This window comes from Drosophila busckii, chromosome 3L, assembly GCF_011750605.1.
Source record: "Drosophila busckii strain San Diego stock center, stock number 13000-0081.31 chromosome 3L, ASM1175060v1, whole genome shotgun sequence".
In the NCBI taxonomy this organism is placed as follows: domain Eukaryota; kingdom Metazoa; phylum Arthropoda; class Insecta; order Diptera; family Drosophilidae; genus Drosophila; species Drosophila busckii.
In genome coordinates, this window is record NC_046606.1 from 18,109,278 (window position 1) to 18,130,131 (window position 20,854).

Here is a 20,854-nt window from a genome sequence, read left to right on the forward strand (position 1 = left end):
ATCAACAGCAACAATAATCACAACGCATGGATGCGGCGGATTTCCGTGCGCGCTTTTCACACGTACACACACATGCACACACATATTCATACATAAGCCACACTCGCTTAGGTTCTAAGTGCTTTTGTTAGCCGCATTCAAATCAAAACGAAGTCTAAGCAATCAGCTACAGCTGCCGGTTGACATGAACAACAAAATAAAAAAATAAAAATAAAAAAACAAATAGTTGGTTAACGATTAAAATCGATGTGCCGCGTCGTCATGTAATCAAAGTTTTAACCATAAATAAAGGTGTTAGTGTTGGTGTCCATAAGCATAAAAAAAAATTAAAATTAAATCACTGCATTAAAAATACATTTTTAAATTTAAATGTGTGCAAAGATATATGAGAGATATACTTCTATATATATGTATAATATATATATAGCTATATTCAACATATAGTCTGCGCCAAGTAATGAAAGCTACACATAAAAAAGTGTAAGATATGTGTGTGTGAATTTGCCAAATGTCACTTGTGGCCAGTGTGCGTCACTTCAGGCACACATACATATGTGTGTGTGACCATGTAGACAGTGCTTTTTATATATGCTATGCTATATATATATCGCTCTGTGTACTTATGTTATTTGCGCGCGTGTCTTTTATTTTTCTAGCTCTAACTAAAATTTAAACAAAACCCAGACTAATGGAGTCGAACAATAACAATCAAAGCAACAACAACAACAACAACAATGGCAAGCGCGGCAAGAAAGCGCGTAAAGCGCGCCAAGCTGCCACACAACCCACACAGCATCATCCCTGGGATGAAGGTAGGCTTAAAACAAATACAAATATTACGCATACGCCGCTTGTACAGCAAAATTTGAGTTTGTCACACTTTTGGCAAAGCTAAAATATCATTGATATGCTACAAACTGAACAGCTGCCAAGATTCGAGTATCGGCGCCAGCTAAATTGTGAGAAATATTATTGAATAAAACGCTTGAGTTGCTTAGATATATTTAACAGCATTGGAATTACTAAAAAAAAAACTTTAAGGCTTAACCTGAACAGCTATATTATTGCTTTATGCTTTATAAAGAATTTCTATTTTATATTTGTATGCTAAGACTTTTCTGGAAAATAGCTGTAATTTATCTTAGACAAGCTTTCAAATTCAATTTATTGTTTGCCAGGCGGTCTATTGTGAGCATGGGCGTGAGCCCAAAACAGGTTTGAGCGGCATAAACTTTGGCCAGACCGTTGCATGCAGCCAGCCATATGCAAATGTTAATCAAAACAAAGCAAAAAGAATAACTGAATGGAAGTGAAAAGCAGTCAATATAAATCTCAGCTGCAGCTGATAGCTAAGCAATTGAGACACTTGAAAGCATTTGTGCTTAATCTACAGTAAAATTTATGCATGCAGCTCCAAGTACAATTTTAAAGTGCATTGCACACTGTTACTAAAGCACGTAGACCACAGTGCAAACAGAGCGTCATATGAATGGACTTATGAGCAGTCGTAATGCTTATCTTATCAGAGCCCACAGTGGGCCAAAAGGCGTGGCTTCAACTGATAAGCTTTGACGCAGTTTTTGCCGTTTACATTGCATAATTTATATGCTGCCTTGAAGGTTTTAGTTTCTTTTACAGCCTAAATACGTAAGTCTAAATCGATGAAAATGACAGTTTGCTTAAAAATATTAATTATTTTGCATTGTTAAGTTCTTTTTTTTTGCACATCAAAGAAAGTTCAATGCCAGCTAGCACCATGCTTTGCAATTTTATCTTATTGGCCAATTGTCATACTTGAGGCTCATACGCCGCTTTAGATATATTATTTATATATTATATATTTATATTTTAAAGAAAAGTTTGTAAGATAAAAGTAATATTACATTAATAGAATTTCTTTCAACAATAATAGAATTTTTTTTGACTAAATAATTTTTTATTTTTTGGACTTTAAATAATTATATAAAGTGTGTGCCCATTGTGCTAGAAATTCTCATTTCTATTGACGTTCATTGCTTTGCGGTTCAATGATATGTTAACTCAGCGCTAATTAAATGTGCTAAAATGCTCTACTTGTTAGCATAACTTAAGTAGTAGCGTGACTCAGTAAAAACTCTTACAAAAATAAAAAAAAACTTAAGGTTCCAACAAGTTAATGGAACTTTGATAGATTTCCAATTAGCAATTTCCATCACATGAGCTGCCACTACTATTCGAAACTAATTTTACAGGCAAGAGAGCAGCTGCTACTGGCACGGCCTTGACGCGATTTCTGGTCTGCATGGCACCTGTGATTGGTAAAAAGATAAACCCAACTATGGTTAACTCTGGTGCTGTTCTTATTCATTCATAATGTTTACAAAACATATATGTGTGTATCTTGTTGTTCATTTTCACAATTTGGCGTGCCACTTGTTCGTTATGTACCCGTCTCGTAAATTGTCTCTCTCTCTCTCTTTGCTTTGAATGCAACGTAAATAGCATCATATCCGTTCAGTTAGTTGTTATATATGTATAAGTCTTATTTATATACATTTGCCATCAAAAGCCAACAAAGATTTTTCATCTCAGCTGTGACTGTGTGCCAAATACTGTGCGTATACGTTATATTCACTTTTGGATGATTTCTCACGTTGTTATCCGTCTTTCTTTTTTGTTGCCTGTCATCTTGCGTCGCGTGTTTCGTGCTCTTCTTGTTCAGTAGTTTCGTACTGCGTGTAAACGTCAAATATGACGTAAAGCCATAAACAGGGTGTCCCATGAACTGTGGTCCAAACGGATACACAATATAGCTGAGATACAATGTTTGTTCATAATCCACTTTCCTAGGTAGATCATGCGACACTCTGTGTATTCATACATATATAGACAAGCTAATGTGTGTGTGTTTGCCCTGAACTATATTTATAGATATATATTTTAAGCTAACAAGTCCAGTCAAGGTCATTATTTGTTCACGTATTCAAGCAGCACACGTTAAAAATGCAATAAAAGCTAATTTTAAGAACTAGACATGGTATTATATAAGCACTTTTTAGCTAAATCAAAATTGCCATAACTAAGCGCCACCCAACGAACTCTGACAGACAGACAGACAGACAATTGAGCTGCGCGCACAAAGACAAGCAAACCAATTGGCAAACTGCAATTAGTGTCACAAATTTATTTTCAAACATGCAAATTCTGTTTTATAGAAACGGACCGACAGACATTCAATTAATGTATATAGCGCGCTGGGTCCGCAAGCTGTGTACCGGCCAGAGTACAAAGGAAATCAACATAACGCATACGACATGTGTGCCAGTTTATAATAAAGTGCGGTAGCGGTGAAGATTAGACAAATGCTTATAAGCATAATTAGAACATAAAAAGGCAGAAAAATATATGTTCGTGTCTAATCACTTATTTTCAAAACTATTTAAGCGAAACATTAGCATCTACAGATTAGAAATATGCAGGCACGAATGTCACACGCAAAATAAAATACAACAAACTAATTTCGTTTTGCTCAAAAAATATCCTTACTGTAAAAACCTAAGCTTATATTCTATACTGGAGTACAGTAAGTACATTTGGAAATTTACGTAGCGGAAAATCGCAAGCTTTCAAATCAGACAAAGCTTTGTCTTCTTCACTCGCAAGCACGAAAGTGAAAAGCTGCTCAAACGAAGCTTCTATTACCATATAGCCGGCAATTTCTTATCTCCCGCTCTCTCTCTCTCTCTATCTTTTTGTTTGACAGCTGTTATATGAAGTTAATTTAGGCTTATTCAATGTCACTTTTCTATTCAAAACGCACAACTTTTTGTCAATGTCCTAATCACGGCCCATGCACGTTACGCTCAATTGATTCTAAATATAAAGAAGACACAGACAGACATCTGCTTGCAAGCTGTATGTAGGCGACCTTGTACTAAGTGCGATGGCGCATGCAACTAGTGGCGAAAGTGCCACACACACACACACTCGTACAAAGTGCACCAACACGTTGGGGGTATGCTCTAGCGCTTGACGTATGGAGCTTGATTTGCTCAGCAGCAACAGCGTGAGAGCAACGGCAACAACAACGTTAATGACAAAGTCAAACGTCGTTGTCGTTTTTGTTTTGCTTGCTGTCTTTTATTTTGTAGCTGTCGTAGTATTCAAAGCGCGATTAAACGTCGAACATGTGAAGCTACGCCTCGCAAAAAAATTATATTTTTATTTTTAGTTTATTTAACTTTCCTTTTTTGTTTTGTTTTCAATTTATATAACAATTAACACTAGCCTTCTGTGACGGATTATGGTTTATATATTTCTCAGCGTTATTGGCAATTATGGTGAGTGGGAGCACTACAAAATGGCCTCATTATTGATTCAGGCGGTTACGCAATGAGGCGACAATCGGACAATCAGCGGACCAAACTAAAATTATGACCCACCCGCTCAACCCTTAATGTAATCATAAAGTGCGACTATTTTTAGTACACAGTTATACATATATGACGTATACGCCACGTTGTATATACATTTCAACTACACGCAGCATACTACATATAATGTAATTTTAACGCGTCTAGTTTTATAGATTTTAGTTCGAAAGTTCAAACGCGACTCGATGCTCTTGAACTTGTGTGCTGTAGGTTGAAAAAATGTCAGCATTCAATGCTGACCCGCTTTTCAAATGAATTTAAAGACATTTCTATTTAAAGCAAGCAAGAATATGTGGCCAAGCATGTCTGTTACGCTCGAATTAGGCTGGAAAATTGTAAGTAGATATGTTGTCAAGATTCTTGAATCAAGAATACAGCGTAGCTTTGCTAAACAAGCATTGCAATCAACTTTAAATATTTACACTGCTATAAACAAGAGACTTACACTGCAAGTGTGAACTAAACTATAAGACCATTTGTACTATTTCGTACGCGGTTTGTGCTTTTGTTTCTTACATTTATTAAAAAGCCCTAAACTCAATGTATCCCATTAGTTGTTTCTATTGATATCATGATTGCATAATTAGATATAAATCTCTGATGACAGCAACCATTATTTATAAATGACTGCACTCTGTTGCTCATAAAATTTTGCATAATTCTCTTATATTTTCACAGCATTTAAGTTTCAAATTGAAAAATACTAGAGAGTGTATAAATTCATTACTCACAGTCTACGTCACACACTATATATATACATATATTATATACACTTGTATGTACATGCAGCAATATTTGCTTGCCCCATTCATGCACAAGCTGCAAAACTAAAAGGCGTAACGTAATTTGTTGTAGCTAATTATTGTGTACAAACATTTCAATTTTTTGTGGATCTATAAATTTATGTAATTATGTTAGACTCAAGCACAAACAAACATGTATGATATATGTAATTAAACGCAAAATATACACAAGGAAAAAAAACAAGCAATTCGGTTGAACCCTAAATGAATGAATAAAAATAGGAAGCATTGACTAAATCTTTGACTCCACTAATTTGTTTATACAAAAAACTAAATTTACTCTGTGTGTGGGCTTACGAGCGGATCTAGTTTTTTAAAACTTTTGGCTATTTTATGCTGTAATTGTGTGTTGCTGTCTGCAGCAAGTTCTTTAACGCGGCCAAAACAAAACAAAAAAAATCAACGCGTTCGTATTGAGCACAAGCGACTAACAAATAAATCAGAGCAAAAGCAAAGCTGTTAAACATTTGTGTTTTGAATTTGCTCATAGACATAGCTGAGCAAACCGAAAAAATCTGTTTTGTTGTTTCTTTGTTCAGGTCGGGGTCTGGCTCTCTGGGGGTTCTACACTTGACGCCAGTTGGCCCCGGACAATAACAGTGCACGGCTCGTTGTCGTGGTGTACGCGAAAGAAAAAAGCTATTTGCGCTTAATTCGCACAAGAGTTGAATTGAAAAATAAATATATATAGTTCAAAATACAAATTATTCGTTTGATTTTATGTGCAATAAAGTTATTAAACGAAAACGAACTTTTAACGAACATTCAATTGTCCTCACCTGCTATATATATTTGGTAAATATATATATATGTACATATGTATGTGTATCTGTGTTGCAAGTTTGTATGGCAAAACTATAGATTTCGTAATTGCAGTCGTTTCGAAAACATTTTCGAATTCACGCAAACACTTGCAAAAATATCTATGCTTAGTTCGAAACAATTTGGAATACGCTTACTGTGGGTAATATAAATTATTGTGAACTGAACTAAGCACTGTACACTATTTATTAAAATTTAACAATAAATATTTTAAGAATATGTCCCAGAATGAATAGAATAAAATATATTTTGGACTTATAAACCTTAGTAAAACGGAGTTTCCAGCAAATGTGGGAGTCCAAGCTCTCTCTTATAAAATTATTATAAGTTCAAGTTTATTAAACATATTTTTTCAGCAGGAAAAACAAAAAATCATAAAAGTAATACATTTTTTAAGGTAAACAAATAATCAGTACAATATAAAAAACTGTTGCTTTAAATATAATTCGGACACTACTGCCTTTATATAGTATTTGGCTTTGTTTTGAAAACTGTTCAGATTAAGAAGATAACGCTGCTATTATTTTAAATTCTCATGATAATGATTTATAATTTAGCAGCGTATTAGAACAGCGACTGACAGTTGATCTTTTTATTAGCTTGCTGCTTATCTCGCTCTCTCTCTCTCTGTCTCTCTTTATTTATCTGACTGTATGTGTGTCTGTCTATCATTGTGAGTGTTTTTGTGCCGCGTCTTATATAATAAACACTGTCACATATTGTATACGTCTGCATTGAACTCAAAAGCTGCGCAAAAATTTTCGTTATTTTTAGCACCTGTTTGTAGTGCAGTTCGCTTTACTCATACGCAACACACGGCAATGCAAAGCAAATGATTAACCAAAGTTTTTATTACTTTCTCCACCCACCTGCCTGGCACCTGCTTTCTCCACTTTAGTGTCGCTACCTGGCGCCGGAGCTGCTGCAACTGAGCAGCCCACAATATTGTTAATCAACGGCATTGCCAACGACACAGTGCAGGAGAGAAAGGACAGAGAGAGCCTACAGCTAACGCTTGGTCAGCAGAGCAACAACGGATTGGGTACTGACCTTTGCCAAGGTGCACAGGCAACACAGGCGCCCACAACCCCAGGCGGATCGCATTTGCTGCATTTGGAATCACATCTGATCGAGGACGTGAACGACAAGGGGCAAGGAGTGGGAATTAGAGAGCTCACACCTATAGCGCAGGAGCTGCAGCAAGGCACCTCCAAACTAGAGACTGGACAGGACACAGACGTCATTGAGGTAGAGCCGAGTGGTGCACAGACCAAGCAACCCATTGAAACTGAAGCGCCTGCACATCACATAGCCGAGGTAGACGAGACGGCTCCGCAGCAGCAGCGTGCAGCGGATGCAGTGCATCAAGCCGCCCAGCAGCTGGTAAATGAGCTTGAACGCGAACTAGTCGAGAATCTAAGCAAAGATGTAGCGCAACCGCGCGAAGAGCACGACAAGCAACTGCAAGGTGAGCTTTCGGCATTGAACACGCTCTCCCAGCAGGTGGACGCGCAGCTAAACGAACTCACCAGCATTCTCAAGCACAAGCCACAGCCAGAGATTGTATTGGCGCCAGTGGAAACTGAACCGAAGCCTGAGATAAAGTTGGTAGAAGTGCCTACGCCGAAATCTGAGGTGGAAGAGCAACAACGCAAGGAGTTTATCGACTCCCTACCACAAATTCATCACGTGCGTCTAGGCACGGGCAGCACAACTGATGCGGATGCCAAGCGCCTGTCCGCCGACTGCAAGCGCGAGTACTATCAGTCGTTAAAGAAGTATCTGCTGCAGAATAGCCAGGATAAGCCACCAGTGCCACTGCAGACTTATCGCTGGGAGGATCTACGTCGTGCCAGAGATCGTGTGAGTACATTTGACAACAATTTAATCTTCATAGCTAGAGATTTCATTGCAATTTTGTAATTTCTAGGGTGGCTATCCATGGACACATCTCTACAAGCGACCGCTTGGACCTGACGAGGAGCCCGAAATAGTTTTATTGCTACGAAAATCACAAGAATTGCGTTTCAAATCCGAATCACCCAAGTCGTTAAAGCGAGTGCGCTACGACGAACAGGTGTTGGTCAAGGAAACCGAACGCTATATACAAGATCTCTCGGAAGACGAGGTGCTGGGCAACAGCGACACAGAGAGCAGCGAAGAGTCGGAGAGTGACACAGACAGCGAGGCGGAACGGCACAACGAGGACGCGCTCAGCGAGTGCATCTCCTGCGTCTCAGATTCTGTGCTTGCTGTGGGCGGACACGCCAGACCGAGGAAGACCAACCGCTTGGCACAAATACGTGATATAATCAAGCGTCGACGCAGTGGACGCACACAGGAGGACGCGCAATCGTTGCCAGGCAACTCGGCAAATCCAAGTCGACAGAGCAGTGTGCACGAGCTAGCGCCACCACCAGGTGCCTTGGTGCCTACCGCAGCCAAGGAGCAGACTAAAACTAAAACCAAGTCTAACAAAAGCTTTGACATTATGAAGAAACTTAAGAGTCTGGCGGAACGCCAGAAAAAGCGACTGAATATTAAGAAGATAACGCTGAAAAAGGATGAGAAGATTGTGCTGGGCGAGCAGCAGAAGATCATGAAGCTGAAGGCTTCACCCAAATCCAAGCGCGGTGAAATACCACATTTTATAGAAAAACAGGATTCGGATGATATATTGGAGCTAGTGGAATATGATGAGTCGCCTTGTCGCAAGCGTAATAAAGAGGAGGACAACGAGGATCTGCCCTGCTCGAGTGGTGCACAGTCAGTGCCAGAGCCAGATGAGATCATAGAGCTGCCTCTAGCGCAGTCCAAGACTGAAGATTTGCCTGCTGAGGAAATAACCGAGGTAGCTCAAGACGAGCAAGTGGCATCTGCAGAGCAGGAGTCTCCGCCCAAGAAGACACCCAGACTGCGACGTGAGCACGTCTATGAGGAAATAGGTCAGATGGAGCCCACAGCATTACAGGCGGATGCAGAAACGCCACCACAAGCTCAACCCCTTGTGGAGCTGGATGCACTAAAGAAATCGCTCATGCGTCAAGATAATTTAGCACACGATGACGTCGAGGCAGCCAAGCCATTACCCTTGGATCGCATGGGCAGCAGCGAGGAGGAGCAGGCTGCATCCTTAACTTCGGCCCATACAGATGCCTTGCTAGCGCCTCTAAGCTCCATAGACTCCACCTCCTCGGATGAGGAGCGTGCGCGTCTAGCACAACTTTCACCTGTCGCCGAGGAAACCGATGAGCCCGCTGAGCACACCGAAACCAGCGAACTCCGTCCTTCACTCAAAAAAGAAGCATCTCCAGCGCCGTCAGACAAGAAGGTTACCTTCTCGCATGTGGAAGACGAAGCAGAGCCACATCGTGAGGACATAGAGCTGCCCGAGGATGTACTGGAAGCTGTCAACAACGCTGCTAGAGCCAAGAGTGAGAGGTAAGTGCCATAGCTTTAGCTATTAAGAATTCTTAAACAACGACTATACACTAACATGTCCTTGCTTGGACGCCTGGTTGTTGTTGCTCATACGCTTTGCAGACACTCTAACCTAATTGACATGCTTTTGAAATTGTTACTAACCCTGCTGCCGGGCTGCGATGGCGCGGCAACTGGCAGCAAGCGCTCCCGACGCCTGCGCTTTACACACAAGCCCTATTACCAAGATTTCCACTACACTGACACTGATACCGAACCCGTCCCATCACCACCAAGCACACAGCGTAAGGCACGAGCACGAGCACGATCAAGCAGTTGGACGCTTTGCTGTTGTCGCACCAGTGGCACCACTAACAAATATTGGTAACAGTTAGACGCTTTCTCTGATTGTGCCAAACATGATATAGACCCAAGGTAAGAGAGCAGCGTGAGTCTCTAGTCAGCGTATGCTAAGTTCTTGTTGTTGTCCATGGGTGTTTATTGTCCTTCATTCGATGTGTCGCATGTTTGTAGCAAAAATAATTCTAAGTAGTTGAATTATGAATGGAGGTTTGCAAAAAGTAGCATTATCATTATTATACCTATCTTCTTCCCTCCTTCTTCTATCCAATACTAGGAAGTTTTATGTTCGTATGCACATCTGAAATTACCAGTACAGTGGCTTACTGTGTAAGAAGATTCCTAATTTCAAAGCTTTCTAATTTATTCATTTTTGTTGAAAAAACGATAGATAGTAAAAGAGTTTATTCATTGTAGAATATAATTCATATTGAACTTAGAAATTTTTGAATACATTTATTGCAATCTCAATTTTAATGACGCTCAGAATACATTCTTAACGAATAACTTTGATTTTCAGTTAATTCCTTTCGTAAAATTTAATTTTTATTTTATATCAAAAGATACAATATTGTATTGACAGACACTTAGAAAACAAACTTTACCCGTGGAAGCGATCTATGTATATCTTATGATTTGAAAAGTAACTTCTGCTATAGTGTCTAAAATCGTTTTTAATAGCTATTCGGTTTTACGAACAGCTCACAACTCAAATAAAACGCTTTAAAGGTCAGCAAATCACAGAACATTCGATTTCCGGCAGCCAAGACAGCCCAGCCGTGCAACGCAGCAAGATCTAAAGAATTCGATGGGAATAGCAGCAAATTGCAAGTCCCAAAACAGCTACAACTACTAATTGTTACTCCTCATACTGCCAACACCACAGCTACATACATTCCAATTATGAACAAGTCGCCACACGACGACAGACGTTGGCCACAAATAACTAAATCATGTTGCCATTGTCTATAAGCGTATGTATGTATATATATGTACATAGTATAGATGTATGTACATAAGTATGTAAACTTGCATGTGTTAGTGTTTGTATTTTTATTTGTGCTTTTGCTAATTTTAAAAGAAACAACATTTTCATCTTTCGAAAAATTTCGTCAAGATGTGTGTCGCCTCAAATAAAGGAAAAAGCTTTTTAGTGTTGGCTGAAAATCGCAACGATGTAGACACGACGCCGCAAAAAAAGTGCAATATTAAATTTAATAATACTATCAATTCTTTGTGTATGTATGTGTACATATACATGCATATGCAATTTAGTTTAGTTAGCTGTCCTAACGTTGCGCCATAGCGTTAGTAATAGTTGCAATTAAATGCCTTGCAAAGGCAAAAGGAACTTATTTTTGGGCCCGTTTAAAAGTTTGATTGTGCGAAAAATAAATTAAATGCCCAGATGCGAGCAGCTACAGTGGGACAAGCGCCAGTAAATTGTGAACAAATGTGCATGAAAACAACTAGAGAAGCAAGAAGCAAGATTTTCAACAACTGTCTACAGACATTGTCACATTAAAAGTGTCTTTTGCCCACTGTGCGTTATGGCAAATGCTGCGGTGCTTACTTAAAAATAGCCGAAACGACCACGAAACTCACACACACACACACAACGACAAATATAGCAAAAGCGAAAAAGACAACAAGTGAAAAGCAAAGGAAAAGGGGAAAGGAGAGTGGACTTAACGGATTACGTTGAGGTCCAAGTAAATAGTCAGCGCTATATGTAAATCTGCCAAAGACAGCTGCTCAGAGTGATCAAACCGATAACCATAAGCAATAGTCATGCTAAACTCAAAACGGTCCGCCTCGGTGGGCGCACTACCAGCGGAAAAGAAGCACTTTGTATCGCGCGTGGAAAGCGCCAGTGGCGCCAGCTTGGATGTGCGCTGTGCCTGTCAGTTCTTCCAGTGTGATTCCCTGCTGCCCGAACGCGTTAATCCCGTAGACTCGAGACCAGGCTCACGACAGGGTCAGCACAGCGACGATCTCTTGCCTGCGTATCATATGCACACGGATGAGCTATCCACGCATAGCTTTGAGGTGGTGAGCCATGCTGATCTGGCGCCCTCGGTGGATCTGAGTTTCATGGAGCGCTATCCAGAGCTGGAGCAGACAGCGCGGCAACGTGGCCTAGTAGTGCACAGCATCTCCGATGCTACAGAGCCGGAACTGCCTGGACTAGGCATGGGACGTCGACGTCAGCTATCCATGGGCAGCATGGGCAGACTGTCTATGCGCAGCGGCACTTCACTGCGTCGCATCTCCGCAGGCAACTCCAAGACCGATCTGTACTGCGCGGATATAAATATTCCCTTTGGCAGAGGCTCCGCTACGGATCAACGCTCCGCCAGCGTTAGTCGACGTACCTCCAATGCCGAATTGTATCAGGCCGGCATCTTGACGCCTCAACTTAATATTATAGCTGCTACGCCGGCTATTGGCTTAAACCAAGAGCCACCATACTTTGGCGCTCATCAGCCTTCACCCGCGCCCTCAGCACAAGATTTTCGCAACGCCAAGCCACCTCTGTCTACCGACTATATGCGTCCCAGCGATAATATTAATGTTGCGCCTGGCGGAATGCTACCGCAGAATCGTCCCATTGATGTCTCGCGATTTGGCGGCGATTCTGTGCGTCCAAGTTTTCTAATGGAGTCGGACTTGAAGCAGCTGCAAAATCCTTATCAGCCTACAGTCACTCCCATAGATCCCTTAGCGGAAACTGTAGCAGAGCTGGAGCAGCAGGCGCAAGCGCATAATTTAGTAAACATCAGGGATAACATACAAACTCAGACCAGGCGTCCACCGTCCATTGCCAGCGAGCTAAGTGTGAAGCCGCTGCAAGTGAATGAGTTGACGCAAATAGAAATTATTAGCAATGTGCCCAAGTTGGATGTAGACGCTTTGGTGCGAGAGGAGCAAGAGCGTGCGGCTGTAGAGCATCGCAGTCGTAGTCTCCAGACCAGCAAAGCGCACCAAGTCGCCACCCACAGTGGAGCATGCAACATCCACTAACGATGGCGACTCTGCAGCTGCCCAGGAGCCGTGGCGCAAGTCCTAGTGCAGCTGAGCCGCCAACACCACTTAAACGCCAGCATACGCCAGAGAGACAGCCTCCACTAGGAGGCGCATCACCATTGGCTGCAGCTCCCACGATAACCATGCCTGGCGCCCTAAGTGTACAAGAGGCCTCGCCGGAAGTCAAGTCTAGCTACACCTCACGTTTCAAGTCCATGTTTAGCTCCAAGCCTGCAGAGCCCACACGCTCTCGCACACCTTCACCCGCACCACAACGTGAGAAATCACCCTCGCCTGTGAAACTAATCTCCGCCTTTGCCCGAAGCAAGCCTCAAGCCTTGCCGATTATAAGCAGCAGCTCCAATGTCATGAAGCGTCAAGATGCTGAGCCTCTGTCCGTGCGTGTCACCGAAACCTTCTCGCTCAAAGTGGACGACATGGATCAGTACACCACGCGTCCCAGCAAACCTTTGGCGCCACCTGCTCATGCACAAACTATGTACAGCAGTCGCGAGGACTTTGCGCAGTCGGAGCGCGACTCAGAGCGTGCTTCGGTGAACATAAGCGAAGCCTTTGCACCTGTAGTAGTGTCAGCGGTTCCAAGAGGCATTAGTGGTAGTCAGAGCGGTGCCAGCTTCATGGCAGGCAATCGCAATCTCTACTCAAGTGACATAGAAATGCCTGGAGCCACGCCAAGCGGCATGCTTATGGACTCCATAAGTACTAGCACTGGCAGTCGTGCCTTAATATCTGTGCCCATACAGTTGGGCGGCCCTAGCACACCTACTGGCGGTTATGGCCTATCGTCACGCACGTCGTTTAGGGAGCCGCGCACACAGTCACATGATCGCAGTCAAGGCAATCGCCGTTTGGTTGGCTCGCAGGAGCAGCTCTTTGGTCCGGCGGCGCGCATGACAAAGACGGTTAGTTTTAATTTTGATGAGCGCAAATCGCGTCTCGCGGAATTCGAGTGTAATACGCCCCTAACACAAAAGCAAAAAGACCACAGAGACTTCATAGAGCGCACCTATTTCACTCGGTAAGCAGTTGCGCCCCCAACTCCAAAGAAAAAACCAACATTTCTTTATACGCATCTGTATAGATACTACATGTGTCTAAAAAACACACAGCAACATCTTTTGGCTTTTTAAGCGCAATTTGAAGGCCTTGCTAACTATACAAACGCTTGCAAAAACATGTTTGCCTATGGAAAAACAAAGTCATATGAAATATAGATAATGAATGCATGCTTAATCATAAATACTAATCTATATTATTAGCATTACACAATCTTAAGGAATAAGAACTGGGAATTGCGTTTTTACAAAAAGTAGTTTTCATTCCTGAATCTTCGGAGATTTCTTACTGTAAATATAAATAAAATGTTTCAGACCAGTTAAAAAAGTAAAAAAAACATATAAAGAGATAAAAAACGAAAAAAATTTGGATGAAGATCACAGTAAAATCTACATTTCCGATCATAAGACTCATTTTGTTCTCAGTGTGTAAAACTCTTTTTAGACCTTCATCTATTTATATGTACTTTTACTTTTACTCTTTGTAGTGATCATGAATACGAACCCGTGGGCGTGGACGCTGCCACGTCCGCCCAAAATGCGAAAGACAGTCTGCAGTTACCAATGGACATTGATATGGAGCTCAGCTCAGCGGGCACCGCAACACCATGCACTGAATCTCGCACAGATTATGAAATACACACAAGCCAGGTGGACAGCAGCGCATTGGAGGAATTGCCTCTACAGCCAGAGAATCGGAAAAAGAGCTTTATGGCCTCGGCACAAGATCGCACACGTAAAATGCAGGATGGTCTAAGAAATCAAGCGGGCAAATTGCGCACTAGACTGCAACCCAAGCCCAAACCTAAGCCGGTGTCAGGCAGTCCCAAGGCTAAGGAACGACGACGCTTCAAGGCGCCTGAATTCAGCAAAATCAAAATGCCTGAAATTCAAGCGTCCGGACATGTTCCAAGCTGAAAGAGCTTAAGCGACCCGAGTTTACCAAGTTTAATAAACCGGACATGTCTAAGTTTAAGCTGCCCGAGAAATTTTCGACGCTCAAGCTGCGACGTAGCAAAAGTTTTAAGGAAAATGAAGCAGAGCACCCCGAGCATGACGCAACACAAGAAGCAACTGCTGCACCTGCTAAGAAAAAGTTTGAGTTTAACTTTGGCACATATCCCAGAGCTTTTCGCAAGAAGAAGCCTGTCGAAGAAACACCAATGCCGCTGGAATCGTCGCTAGGTACTGAGGGTCTTAGTCTGAGTGTTATACCCAGCACAGAGACGCAGCCTTCGCAGACTTCAACCAGCTCGCCCCAGGGTGATCGTGGACCAGGTCCTGTCCGATCACGCTGGGCGGACAAATTCTCGGATGTGAGTTACAACGACAGCGAAGGCTCACGGTATAGACGCTATGGCAGCGAATTAGAAAGCTACGACAGAGAATCATCTTTGGAGCGTCGCATGAAGGAGGATTTAGAGGGTGAGCTGGACACGGCCAGCGAAATGCAGCCACAGACAGAAATGGGCATCCTATCTGGCGTGGCGGACAATAAACAGTTTGAGGAATTTAATGAAGAGAATCGTGCCATACATGAAATTTCTAGTCAACGCACACGTGAGTTTAAGCGTCGTCCAATGGTGCATCAGGATTCGGACTTGCGTTCCGAAGACAGTCGCGATGCCGAGGGCTGGACCGAGAAGGATATCCAAAAGAATAAGCTACTGCGCAAAGCTGAACTGGATGCAGAGGCTAGTTACTACAAATATCAGGAGTTGCAGGATGCTCAATCCACAGCTAGCTCGGGCAAGAAGGTTGTCATGGAGCAAATCGATGACGATGAGTTCTTTTTGCGCAAACGCGGCATCTCCGAGGATAACATACAACTCCGTCAGTATATAAGCGATGCCATACGTGAGGGCTACGACATGCCCAATGCTTTGGAGCATGTGGGTCAATCTGCCCAGGCTGATTATGATGTGCCGCCGCCCAAACCACGTAGACTCCATCGACATTATCGTCCTGATTTCGATGACTCGCAAGAGTTTCAGCGCAGCGACTATGGCGATGATTTCTCCATGTCACAGAATGGCAGCGATTTTATGCCCAAGCGTCCGCTACGCAAGGCTCGCAGTCGCAGTAAGTACTCCATAGAAGGCAGTCAGGAGTTGCCCATGGCCGATGCCGGCAGCAGCATACAGTACTTTGACGACGACGAGGAATATCTTAGACCACCCATGCGTGAAGCAATCAGCGAATCGGAACAAGCACTGAATAATCTCAACTATGTAGAAGCAGAGCAGCAGCAGGCAACATCGAGTCCAGTAAGTCACCCGCAGGCGCCCCGACGCCATAAGAAACGCACACGTGATGGCGCCTCGGTGGAGAAGGATGCGGACTCGTTTATCAATGGCTTTGGTGGTAGATCAGTATCGAATACCTTTTTGCAGCCACAGGAAGATGTAAGTAGGCAAATTTATTAGTATCTAAAAAGAAGGTTAAAGAAAGAGGCTTAACCCTTGGAAAGGTATATGGGGTTGATTAATTGTAAAATTCAAGACCAAAGAGAACACCCAAACCCCTCCAAAACTTTAATTGCAGACATACGTTATTTTAGAACAAAATGGAAGTTTGTTTATTTATTGGATTTATTAATTTAAAGGTTTGATGATTAAAATGGGCGAAACCAAATGTAAAAAATCCTTTCACTATATATTAAACACCGAAAGTAACATAGATGTATAATAAATACCTCTAAAAAGCAATGAGGACTATCCTAAGGTTTCAAAGGATAAAGGCTCATTTGCTTAGAGAAAAATATATAAATTTAATACTTGAAATCTCCCTCAACAAATATTTTCTATAAATTCCCAGGTAATTGTTTATCGCACTGAGCACGAATATCATCATCATATACCGCTAGCCACGCCCGACAATTTCACGGACGGCGCCTCAGCACGCACACAACGCTCCGAGGATGAACGCACCTCACGTGGCGCTGAATCCTTACAGCTAGACGGGTCACCAATATCCACTGGTCGTGAGCATGAACACGAGAAGTTTGTCATCGATATGCAGGAGAGTGATGGGTAAGTAAACAAACCTAATAACGAACTTTGAACATATCCACAGCTTTAGGGTTTTAATTGCGTTTTTAGCTACGCTGTAGTCCGTAAGGAGCAGATGCCCAAGCCGACGCCGCCGGCGCGTCGAAAGAAGTTCTCGCGATTGCCGGGTGAACGTTTCGCTACGTTGCCACTCAGGCGTGGTTCAAGAGGTTCGCCGCCAGCACGCCCACCGCCGCCACAACAATATATGCCTAGCGAAGGCGAGGAGGAAGAAGAAGAAGCGCATAAGCAATTGGTGTTCGGGGAGAAGAGCCTAGACACAACGAGCATGAACAACAGTTTGTTGTTAAAGTCAAAGTAAGACGACGCTTTGTTTTGCTTTTGCTCTTGCAACAAATTATTTTTGAATTTTGTCTCGAATGCATTTTTGCTTAAATATTTTTCGTTAAATTTGTTTTGATTTTAAGCTTTAAGTTAAGTAACCAATTATTCTGCTCTCACACACACACACACACACACATATATAAATTAAAAACACACAGCTACACGCACAACAAATAAACCAAAATACACAAATTGCATTTTAATTAAAAATTTTTTTATTTTTTTTATTAATTTTGGCCTTTGCCCCTTTGCTTGCTGCTGCCACAAGCTTTTTTGTTAATGTCATTCCTTGCACCCTATTCTCTAGTTACCCAGCATCAGTCAGGACCGCAGAGGAGGATGACTATGAGGAGCCAGCTGCCTTGCGTGCAGAATCGCCACGCGCCAATTTGCAGTCCGGCGAGGTTATCAGCAAGATGAAACTGCGTCCGTTGCCGCCACCCCCACGCCCACCACGTGAACGTCGTTCAGCACGTGGCGGCAGCGGAGTGGAGAGCTATGAGGATAGTGAACGGATTGCCAGCAGCTCTACGGCGGACAGCTTTGAGCAGGGTGAGTTTGAGGTGGAGGTATCCACCCAAACGGATCCTTTGCCAGATGACTTTGTTTGCGAAGAGTTTGAGATCACCGAGGACATGAAGGTCATTGAGCCAAGACGTTCCACCGGCTCTGGTGGCAAAACTACGCTGGAACAGCTGCTGCAACAGTCACAGGACGATGTGGACAGTGGCGCACGCATACTTAGCGAAGATGAACAGCTGGCCAAGGGCTTACAGCGATTCCGTGATGCCAATCAGCGCAGTTTATCTGAACGTTCCAGAGCATCCTCCCAAGCGGATCGCTCAAAATCGCTCAGTCGCCCAGTGACGCCCTCCTCTGTAGTCATTATAGAACGGCGAGTTCCCACGCCAGATGCTGTGCAAGCGGCGCTTATAGTGCATCCCATTAGCGTTGCAGATTTGGAAGATTATGACCTAAAAAGAGAAGAGGAGGAGCTGCGTCGCGAGGGTTTGCTATCGGATAGCTCTGTGCAGAGTAAGTCTGATGTTGAGGATCAACAAGTGGAGCTCGGCTTGAGCGACTATGCGGCTAGCTCCACAGATCTGGATGCAGCCGTTGAGAAACTGCAGCAGGCACAGCTGGGCAGTGACTATGAGAGTAAACTGGAGGATGACGAAGTGGAGCGCACAATGCGACAGAGTGAATACGAAGAGGAAAAGTACTCGGAGCAGGAGGACGAACAGGTACAAGAGCGCACAGATGAGGAAATGGATACAGATATGGAGCAGGAATTGCGCGAGGAAATGGCCAAGCTGCTGGCAGAGTATAGAAAAAAAGACCATCTTGAGCAGGCAGTGCAACCAGAGATAGAGCCGTTAAGCGAGACGGAGCAACCGTTCTCAGATAAAGAGTCAGTCTTAAGCAAAGTGGAAGTAGAGCTGGAAGAGCCACATAGCGTCGAGGAAACTTTGCAGCACGTTTCAATTACAAACGCCTTGGCGTCAGAGCCCAGTGAAGCAGAGGTATCCACACAATTTGAGGCCACTTTGCCAACAGAGCCTGCAGCGGACTTCACAGAGGAGCTAGAGGAGGACGAGCATATGCCTTTGCCGCCACCCAGGCGCAAGTCTACCACAGCCTTGGAGCCCAGCAGTATGATATCCACCGCCGTGCCTTTAACCATAGCGGAGCAGCCCTTGCGTGAATTAACGCCGGTGCAGTCACTGCAACCATCGTCAACTGTACAGCTTCCAAGTCACTTGCCAGAATTGGAGGTGGATAGACTGCGCGTGCATGCGTTGCAAGCAGGTCAAATACAAGTGGGACAGTTGCATGGTGCTCAGGTGAGCGCTGATGAGCTGGACTGCAAATCTGGGCAGCTGGTAGTGCAGAATATATCGTTGCCACCTAACTTTATGGAAGATATAGTGGAGCGTGTGAAGGAACAGCGTCCCGCCTTGCTCACCAGCGAAACGCAGACAAGTCGTCAAGCCAGTAGCGAACCAGCCAATGCAGGCGAAACTGAGCCAGAAAAGCCCACAAAGCCGCCACGCCAAACTAAAACAAGTGAAAGCCAGGCACACAGCAATCTCGATGAGCAAACACAAACCGAAGCAGCAGCTTATCCTAGCGTAGAGCTATTGCAATCTCTAGCACCGCTGGCTTTCTACAATTTACAGCAGCAGGCAGAGGCACAGGCGCAAGCCAAGGCGCCACACAAATGCCGGCGTCGTCATGTGCAAGAGCAACAACAGGAGCTTGTTTCAGACTCTGACCTTGATGAACAGCTATTGGAGCGTCCACGCTCACGTGGACGTCGCTCACGTACTCGCAGCACTACGCAGCCACCAACCGACTATGAAGGCGACGAGCCCAAGACCGTGATGCAAGCCGGTCGCCAGTTCATCTCTGCCTGCAGCTTGGAGCTGGTCAGCATTATCAATCAGCTCACAAATCTAGTGCGTGGCGATGCTGTAGAGCCACAGCAGCAACCTAGACAAATATCTGCATTAGTTATGCTCTTTATACTCATAACATTTGGAGTGCTTGTGTTTCTCTTAACGGGAAGACAGGTGCATACACATCATTGGGATTACTTTAATCCACCGGGCAACGAAGGCAGACAGTCGTGAGGGCGACAAGAGAGCGCAGCGAGTATCAATGTCAATTAAAGTTCTGGAATTTTGCATTTTGGAGCAAGTACCAACCAAAAACAATTTAACAATCGAATTTATAATGCGAAACCAATGGCCTTAATCTTAACTAATCTACAAATGAAAACAAAAAAAAACTATAAACATATTATACTAACAGTGGTAAGAACTTAATATGTGGGATTACAAAGAAAATATTTGTGCATAAAAAAAAGTTTCTAGAATATCGATAACCCGGACAAATACTTAGCAAAGTTTTATTTCATTTACAACAATTTTCACAACTTTTCCGAATCCCTTCTATCTTTGATGGTAAAGTGAGTCCTAAAAATAAAGCGCTTGCCCTAACACAATTATTTAAGCTAAAGATGCCAGTTCTTAAACAAATACTAGTCAAAGCATCCCTTAAATAAACGAACAAACAATCCCACAGATCAAGCAACAACATTATCATTATTTTTTTTTGTTGACTTGGGAAAACAATTTTTAAAACGATTTATGTATTAGATGCGTACTTAAATTAAGTGAAGAAATTTATTTAAAAAATAAAGCTCAATTTCTGGGCATTTCAATTTGTTAAAATTTTATTTTTCTATATGTAAAACCAAACAAAACAATGTTTGTCAAGTGACATAAAATCTATTGTTGTGAATTAAGCAACATAGTTAACGTTTACTTAAATCATTTTGTAAGACAAACCCCTAAAAACAGACCATGATCAACTCTTTGGGAAACGCAAACAAAATTGCGTGCATTATAAAAACATATAAAAATAATATACAATTCATAACAGCGTACTTTCAATAAAGTGAACTTTGATAAAAACTAAATTTTTATATAAGGGACTCACCAATTTATGAAGAAATAAGATGATATATATATATG

General features: G+C 42.8%; 2 protein-coding genes across 2 annotated transcripts; both read left to right on the top strand.

Moving 5' to 3' along the window:
* Positions 1 to 673: 673 nt before the first annotated feature.
* On the top strand, positions 674 to 20,794 carry LOC108599581. The gene is given in 9 exon segments (XM_017986520.2): positions 674 to 812; positions 2,232 to 2,297; positions 6,936 to 7,900; positions 7,968 to 9,478; positions 14,409 to 14,820; positions 14,823 to 16,325; positions 16,738 to 16,952; positions 17,022 to 17,288; positions 17,623 to 20,794. Coding segments are annotated over 9 exon segments (7,389 nt in total). The 5' UTR covers positions 674 to 688; the 3' UTR covers positions 19,949 to 20,794.
* On the top strand, positions 10,924 to 12,939 carry LOC117134777. The gene has a single exon (XM_033293484.1). The coding sequence runs from the start codon at positions 11,609 to 11,611 to the stop codon at positions 12,839 to 12,841; it is 1,233 nt and encodes a 410-aa protein (XP_033149375.1). The 5' UTR covers positions 10,924 to 11,608; the 3' UTR covers positions 12,842 to 12,939.
* Positions 20,795 to 20,854: the final 60 nt, after the last annotated feature.

Coding starts and splice junctions, on each gene's coding strand:
- LOC117134777 (XM_033293484.1), top strand. CDS start 11,609: ATGCTAAACTCAAAACGGTCCGCCTCGGTGGGCGCACTACCAGCGGAA.